At 39.1% G+C, this 8,731-nt stretch overlaps 1 protein-coding gene across 1 annotated transcript; it reads left to right on the top strand.

The window, feature by feature from the left end:
* Positions 1–914: 914 nt before the first annotated feature.
* On the top strand, positions 915–8,511 carry LOC120223795 (protein ZNF738-like). Its single transcript, XM_039222030.1, has 3 exons — positions 915–995; positions 1,766–1,880; positions 8,326–8,511. The coding sequence occupies exons 1-3, from the start codon at positions 964–966 to the stop codon at positions 8,509–8,511; spliced, it is 333 nt and encodes a 110-aa protein (XP_039077961.1). The 5' UTR covers positions 915–963.
* The last annotated feature ends 220 nt before the right edge of the window (positions 8,512–8,731 follow it).

The following is an 8,731-nucleotide window of genomic DNA, read 5'->3' as shown; positions in this document are numbered from 1 at the left end:
TGTGAGCCTCAAGAGAGGCTTAAACTGTGAAAAAACCCCAGGAAACAAATATTGACAGTTACCCAGTGGAAACGTTCCAGCCAAGCAGCTACTACCTGGTTGGGTTAGAGTCCTGCAGATGGTGCTGTCTGTTCGTGTGCTGTCCTTTGGGAAGGTCAGAGGCACTGACATTCTTCCTGTCTTATTGGGCATGTGTAGTTTTATAGGGCTGGAGAATTCGGGAGCCTCCAGGCTGGCCAGCTCTTTTAGGACGTCGTTCCTCTTGTGACCCAGCACATCACCAGACTTGTCTACACTTTTCCAAGACAGCAGAAAATGAGCAAATCCCAGGTAAGTTGTTCGTTCCCCACTTTATTTTGCAGTGGACTTGGTGAGATTTGTAGGCGGCTTGTGGATACATACTGATCATTCCCTATCTTAGAGTTTCTGAGCTGACCCACAACATCCTATTGTTTCTGATAACTGTGGAGAAAGGAAGACACAGTCTTTTGGATACAGACAGCTTTTTCTCAAGACACAAAGTCTTGGATGGCCTCTTTTTGGATCTTAATGTAGGGACACTTAGTGAATAACTTTCCTGTGACAGCCCTGAAATGAGTGCCTAAAACTCTTCCTCACTAAGAGTAAAAGGGCCCAAGAGAGAGTTCATATAGTTAATTTAATGATGGTCTTGTTCCATCCTGGTATAAAACCTGATACGTTTAGGGGCGCCTGGGTGGCTCAGATGGCTGAGCATCTGAGGTTGGCTCAGGTCATGATCTCATAATTCATGAGTTTGAACCCTGCATTGGGCCTAGTGCTGACAGCTCAGAGCCCAGACCTTGTTTCAGATTCTGTGTCTCCCCCCTACCTCTCTCTCTCTCCCCCTCCCCCACTCACATTCTTTCTCTCTCTATTAAAAATAAATAAACATTAAAAAATAACATTAAAAAACAAAAAAACCTGATAGGTTTAGAAGAATGAATGGCCTGCGTGCCTGTTAACAAAAACTCTCTGTAAGTACGTTAGCCTGGTTGTGTATGTGGGTGGTATAGTAGATTGTTTAAAGTTAAATTCTCTGGTAAATCTGCCTGAGCTTCTCAGTCAGACACATCCCATAGATTTCTGTCTTGGTTTTTCTCCTCTACCTTTTGGGATCTGTCCAGGTAAAGATTGCTAGTGATTTAATTATAATTACTCTACTGACCACTCTCTTCTGGAGAGTCTGTCTCTTCTGATGACTCCTTCCTGTAGCCTTCCTCATTGTATCCCATCGTTCAGTTCCAAGTTTTCATCCTTTGTCTACTGGTCTTAGCATTTATCTCTACGTGTATGCTGGAAAAATAGTTGAATACTGTTTATTATTTTGAGTACTTCTAAAAATATGTAGTTTTTTTTAATGTATAATTGACAGACATTTTCTCCTCTTGGTTGACTAGTAATTTGAGATCTCTCCATATGTAATTTCTTTCTTTTTTTTCCTTTTTTTGTAATTTAAAAAGAGAGAGAGAGAGAATCTTAATCAGGCTGTACACTCAGTGCGAAGCTCAATCTCATGATTGTGAGATCATGACCTGAGCTGAAATCAAGAGTTAGATGCTTCACCACCTGGGCACTACTCTGTAGTTTGTTTCTGTTAATGTTTGATTTTCCCACCGTATGGCCACACTGTATCCTAAATACTCTATTTTATTGATAGACATTTAGGTAATTTCCATTTTCCATTCATATAAATACTGCTGTGAATATCCTTGACATTCTCTGATAAATGCACATGTATCTCCAGACTCTGGAGCATTGGTGAGGATCTTTGGCCAGAAATGGCAGCATCATCTCGAAACTTGTTTGAAATGCAGATTGTGGTCCACCATCCCAAACCTGCTGGAAGAGAACTTTTGGAGGTGAGGCCCAGCATTCTGTGTTTTTAAGAGGATGTCTGTGTGATGGTGATAACACATTAAGCTTAAGAATCACTGCTCCAATGTCCAGCGATTAATATTTTTGAGTTACAATATATGAGAATTTCTAATTTTTCTAGGTAAATTGTTATTCATTAGAAGACTACTTTTTCTCCTTCCTCTTCAGATATAAAGAGTATTTCTACATTAAAGACTGAAAAACTTTATTGTTTAATTTCCATGGGTCTGATTATTGAGTTTGTACAACTGTCATAAATTTATGGTATATAAGAGTTTAGTAATTTCAAGAGTTTTTGGGTGGAAACCTTACAGACCCATTGTTAGAATTATTTCTGTGTGGTTAGTGGTTTTATTAATATACATGTATCTATCCCCTCTCCCCTAGAGAGAGAGAGAGAGGAGCGCGCGAGAGCGAGCGCGAGCGAGCGCGTGAGTGCTGGGGGGAGGGTAAAAGGAGAGGGGGAGAGAGAATATTAAGCAGAATTAACACTCAGGACAGAGCCTGACATGAGCCTGGATCTCACGACCCTTGGGTCATGACGACAGCAGAAATCAAGAGTCAGATGACTGAGGCACCCAGTATTAAATATTAATATGTAAATATATTTTCATTTGCACTTTTTAATTGCTTATTGCTGGCATGTTATTTTTTATATATTGACCTTATATACAAGTTTTCTATACTAATTTACTACATCTAATGGTTTATCTTTACGTCCAAAAATTTGGATTTTTATGTATAATTTGGGAATAGTGACACTATTTACTTTTTCCAGTTTTTAAACCTTTTTTTTCTTTATTGCCCTCTTAGGTCCTCCAGTATGTAATATTAAATAGAAGCAAGAGTAGGGGGAAGATTCCTTTCACTATGGATTTTTGCTGTATTTATTTGCATTTCTTTTTTTAAAAAAATTTTAATGTTTTTTATTTATTTCTGAGAGAGAGAGGGAGAGAGTGTGAGCAGGGGAGGGTCAGAGAGAGAAGGAGATACAGAATCTGAAGCAGGCTCCAGGCTCTGAGCTGTCAGCACAGAGTCCAATGTGGGGCTCGAACCCACCAACCGTGAGATCAGGATCTGAGCCGAAGTCAGCTCGCTTAACCAACTGAGCCACCCAGGTGTCCCACATTTCTTAAAGACATCAAAGATGTTCAGTTCTATTCCTAGTTATCTAAAACTTTTCTTTTTTTCATGAGTGTCTATTAAATTTTATTAAATGGTTTTGGACATCTAGTGAAATCATATGATTTGTCTCCTTCATTTTCTTAGTAAATTACATTAAATTTAATGCAATAAGATTTAATGTTAAATTAACTACATTAATTTTAAATGTACAACTAATGAGATATTTCTGAAATAAACCTAACTGGGGCATGATAATATTTTGTTTTGGAATTATATATCTGTGCCCAAGAGAGATTGACCAGTAAGTCTTTTTGGGGGTTGGGGGGTATGTTTTTGTTAGGATTTAGTATTTAGTGTCAAAGATATGTTGAATTCATAACAAGAATTCTTCAGTATTTCCTCCTGCTTTCTTTCTAAGATTGTGTTTTATTTTGTTTCTACTTCTTTCTAATGTATTCATTCATATATAGGGACATCTTTACCTAGAGTTAGTTTGTTTCCCTCCCTTCCTTTCTTTCTTAATTGTTAAGTAAGTTCTGCACTCAGTGTGGGGCTCGAACTCAAGACCCTGGTTTACATCCCATTTTTTCTTCCTCTTCCCAGCCTCTTACAATCTTCATTTTATATTCTGTTTTTATGAAACTGGCTTTTTTTTTTTTTTTTTGAGATTCTACTTACATATGCTAAGTTATACTATATGGTATTTGTTTTCTCTCTGACTTACTTCATTTAGCATAATGCCCTCAGGGTCTGTCCATATTGTCACAGATTTCCTTTGTTTTTATGGTTGAATAGTATTCCATTGTGTGTGTGTGTGTTCTTTATCTCTTTCCTCTGTTGATGGACACTTAGGCTGTGTCTTGCCTCAGCTATTATGAATATTGTTGCAGCAAATAGGGGATTACAGGTGTCTTTTTCTGTTTTGATTACATTTCTTGTGGGTTTGTACCTAGAAGTGGGCTTGCTGAATCATATGGTAGTTTCATTTTTAATATTTTGAGGGACCACCATAGTGTTTTCCAAGGAGGTGGCACCAGTTTACATTCTCACCAGCAGTGAACAAAAGTTCCCTTTATGCCACATTCTTGCCATTTGTTATCTCTTGTCTTTTTAATAATAGCATTCTAAGAGGTGTGAAAGTGATATTGTGGTTTTGATTTGCATTTCCTTGGTGATTCATGATATTGAGCACCTTTGCATGTACCTATTAGCCATTTGTATGTCTTTGGGAAAATATCTGTTCAGGTCCTTTGCTCGCATTAATTGGATTATTTGCTTTTTTGGTTTCGAGTTGTATGAATCTATATTTTGGATATTAACCTATTATAAGATACATGATTTGTTAATATTTTTTCCTATTCTGTAGGAATTTATGGACTTTTGAATTTATGGACTATTTGCTGTTTAGAGCACTGAAGTTCAGTGAAGCCATTACTTGTATGAGCTTTTGTTGCCTTACTTTTGGCATCTTATCCAAAAAAACATCATTGCAAAGAACAATGTTGAGCTTCTCCCCTGTGTTTTCTTCTAGAAATTGTATGTTGTCAGTTCTTATGTTTAAGTCTGATTATTTCAAGTTAATTTGTATGAGTGTGTAAGGTAGGGGTATGGCTTCTTTTTTTGCATGTAGGTTATCCTGTTTTCCCACCACCATTTACCGAAGAGACTATCTTTCCCCATTGTGTCGACCATATACTCGTGGCTTTACTCCGGGGTCTCTCTTCTGTTCCATTTGACTGCAACTGTTTTTATCGCTGAAATAAGTCTTCCTTTCACTGCATTTGGCATTCCCTGTAATGTACCTTAATTAGGGCTTCATACATTCATCAACCATTTATGACTAGTTAGTATGTGTCCTAATGTATGCCAATTGGTGAGGATTCTAAGAATGAGTCATCGCTCTTTATAAGGAGGAACTCCTAGAACTCTGGAGGGCATTAAAAGAAATTCATGTGATTTTGACATTACTCTCTACAGTGGGGATCCTGTTTTGTTTTCTTCACGATTTTTCTTTTCTGGTTAAAAAAAAAGACAAGATTTACAAGCCTAAAATAACATTATTGTGTTTTGTGTTAGGTGATGTAACCCATTTATATTTGTTCTTGTTTGGCTTTAGTCCCTCCATCTGACAAAGTATTTATTCACTATACTTTTCCTTGGTTGTGTGGGATACCCTGATGGAGTGGGGGCCGGCGGTGGGGCCGGTGAAGAATCCACTTAAGACTGAACAAAGGAGATAGAAGATTACTTAATACCCTGCAAGGGGACAGTGGGCAGGATGGCAAAGGAGAGACCGTCTGCTACTAGGAAAAATATAACTTTTCCCTTTTTTGGTAATCTTGGGAACTATGCCTGCCGTGAGCAGCCCATTGGTCAGTTAGGACCCATGGCTGAATGTGCCTGTTCACATCAGCTTGGTGGTCAATGGTTGTGGTCCTGTGGGTCCTTTTGCCTTGCTCAAGCTTTGATTGCTCAAGTGTGTTGCCTGAAAGTGACTTCTGTAGGTTGTTCATTTGTGTGTTACTGGATTTTTTTTTTTTTCAGCACTGAATCAGTCCATTTAGAAAACAATGGTCTTATAACGTAGGATTCCCAAATTTATTTTTTGCTTATGTCTGTGATCTTAAGGCTAAGATGTGGCTCTGCTCCATGTACTATTCATTGTGGGGCCAAGGATGAAAGATGATGGCTCTGAAAACTTGTGCCTCAAGTTTTCCTTGTAGCACTTTTCATTGACTAAGTCATGTGGCCCAGCTTGATGTCAGTGGGCAGGAGTTGTAATGCGCCTGTAGGGGCCAGGACGTACTGGGGAGGCAAAGCAAATATTTTGTCAGTGGTACGATTAATCAAGTGACCTTTGATGATACACTTTTATTTTATTTATTTATTAAAAATTTTTTTTTATGTTTTATTTATTTCTGAGAGAGAGAGAGACCGCATGAGCAGGGGAGGGTCAGAGATAGAGGCAGATATAGAATTTGAAACAGGCTCCAGGCTCTGAGCTAGTTGTCAGCACAGAGCCCGAAGGAGGGCTCGAACCACGAACTGTGAGATCATGACCTGAGCTGAAGTCGGACACTTAACTGACTGAGCCACCCAGGTGCCCCTGATGATACACTTTTAAAGTTTACTCCTTCTAGAGTGGTTCAGTATTTTTTATTCTAATATTATCATTTAAATTTAAATTGTGGTTATAGTTTAAATTTTCTTGCAACATATAGACAGACTTTTATTATTACTGTAATTTGACCTTTACATTTATTTCAGTCATCTTCTGCTATCCTGTATTTTGTGGAGGTCATCTGAAGTATTTTGTTTTCCTTAATGAAGAATATTTTTAATAATGATTTTTTAAACAGTTTCATGAGGCACCTGGTGGCTCAGTTGGTTTAGCATTCTACTCTTCATTTCAGCTTAGGTCATGATCTCACAGTTCCTGAGATCGAATCCTACTTTGGGCTTCACACTAACAGCGTGGAGCCTGCTTGGGATCCTCTTTCCCCCTTTCTCTCTGTCCCTCCTCTACTCGTGCTCTTCTTTCTCTCAAAACAAATAAATCTAAAACAATTTCTTGAAACAGTTTCATTCAAGGACAGAGCTGGTATATCATGAATTGTTTGGAATCAAATATATCTCTTCATTGGGGAATTCTATTCATGTGCCAGGGTACTATGTTAACTAACTTTTCTGGTAGCTAACGCAGTCCTCAACCCCTTTATGCTGTAGGTACTGATACTGATAGTACATGCTAATAAGGATTTACATTCGGGATCTATATAGAATAGTTCGTTTGAAGAATATGCAGTTTAGGAAGGGGACAGATTTGAGATCTCTTGAGTCCAAGTCCACTGGAAGTTGCGTCTTCTGGCAGTTTGCTACTTGACATGTGAGAACTGATTGCTAGAAATGGTACTGGAAGTCTTCTCAGTGGTTCATTAGGTGCCTACTGGTTTTGGAAATAGACTCAGGAAGATCTTTGTGTGCTGCTGATTTTATCATCTTGCTCCAGCTCACTTCTTCTTAAACTTCTCTTAGGTCTCAGTGTACTCTCCCACTTCAGATATGTTAGGAACTTCAGCCTTTATACTCACAATGTGTCACTGCATCAACGGATAGAAACACCTCTGTTACATGTTTTTAAAAATTTTTTAATGTTTATTTATTTTTGAGAGAGAGAGAGAACATGAATGTGGGAGGAGCAGGAAGAGAAGGAGACACAGAATCCGAGGCAGGCTCCATGCTGTCAGTACAGAGCCCAATGCGGGGCTCCAACCTCTGAACCAGAAGATCATGACCTGAGCCAAAGTTGGACGCTTAACAGACTGAGCCACCCAGGTGCCCTTAGGCTTTTACTTTTTAAAATGGAAAATAAAGGGGCGCCTGGGTGGCTCAGTCAGTTAAGCATCCACTTCGGCTCAGGTCATGATCTCGCGGTTCGTGGGTTCGAGCCCCGCGTCGGGCTTTGTGCTGACAGCTAGCTCAGAGCCTGGAGCCTGTTTCAGATTCTGTCTTCCTCTCTCTCTGACCCTCCTCTGCTCACGCTGTCTCTCTCTCTCTCTCTCTCTCTCCCCCTGAGAAATATAACATTAAAAAAACTTAAATAAAATGGAGAATGAAAGTTTCTAACAAAATGTATTGATAGTTTATTTCTGTAATTCATAAATATAAACTTCCGTAGCACTCAAAAATATTCTTTAAGGTAGAAAGTGTTCACACACTTTGGGTCTTGGTCTAAAATTACTCTGTGATCCATTCCATGAATTCCGTTGTGGCCCTTTCTGTCATCACAGATCTGGGCTGGATTCTCAACTTTTCCTCTGTTGTTTGCTCTCTTCTCATTTCCCAAACATGTTAGAGGAGCCCCACTTTTGCTTGCACCTTGTACCACGGCCCCATGTTCATGAGAGCACCAGCTTACTGTTATCCATCAGTCATTCTTCAGCAAGGCTCAAAAGGGAACTAATTTTGCTGCTCATTTATTTTAGTCTGTCTTGTGCATACTTCACCTTAGCAATTGTAACCTGTTACTGCATGTTTTCTTATCAGAATTTTTGTTACTTGAATGCAAGAATATTTTCATTAAGCATAGCATTTCTCAGAATTGGAATAGTTCCAGATATATTGTGGGATTTGACCATTTTTTACATTAATACCTTGAAGCAATGGCATAATAATTTTGTTAGATTTCTCGTCTTCCCTCAAAGCCGAAAGCCAAACAAACCCTCTGCAAACTATTTTGGTAATCATGAGAAGGATTGGTTCCCATACAGCTTTTTCCATGTCACCCAATTCTGAACATTTCAGATTAAACAGACATCACAGGGATCAGTATCATTTAAGGATGTGACTGTGGGCTTCACCCAGGAGGATTGGCAGTGCCTGGACTCAAGTCAGAGGTCCCTGTACAGGGACGTGATGCTGGAGAACTACAGCCACCTTGTCTCCGTGGGTAAGGGCTGTTTTTATGTAATTTCAAGTAGTGTGTTGTAGTTGTGTTAATTATGAGGCATATAGGCTCTGTGTCACGTTGAATGATATTTAAGATTGGTTTCAGGAATCAGTGGTGATTGATCACTTTTAGGCCCCAGGAAGATATTTGTGTTTCCTCTCCGGGGGCATGTTGACGGAGCAGCTCCAGCTGCTTCCTCTTCTTTCAGAGGCCCTGAGTCTAGGCCACCTGGTCTGAATCCTAAATTATTCACTTTGACAG

The sequence above is a fragment of the Hyaena hyaena genome, unplaced genomic scaffold (assembly GCF_003009895.1).
Source record: "Hyaena hyaena isolate Hyena2069 unplaced genomic scaffold, ASM300989v1 scaffold_1038, whole genome shotgun sequence".
In the NCBI taxonomy this organism is placed as follows: Eukaryota; Metazoa; Chordata; class Mammalia; order Carnivora; family Hyaenidae; genus Hyaena; species Hyaena hyaena.
Note: the sequence above shows the minus strand (reverse complement) of the source record. Positions and strands in the feature narration are given on the sequence as shown.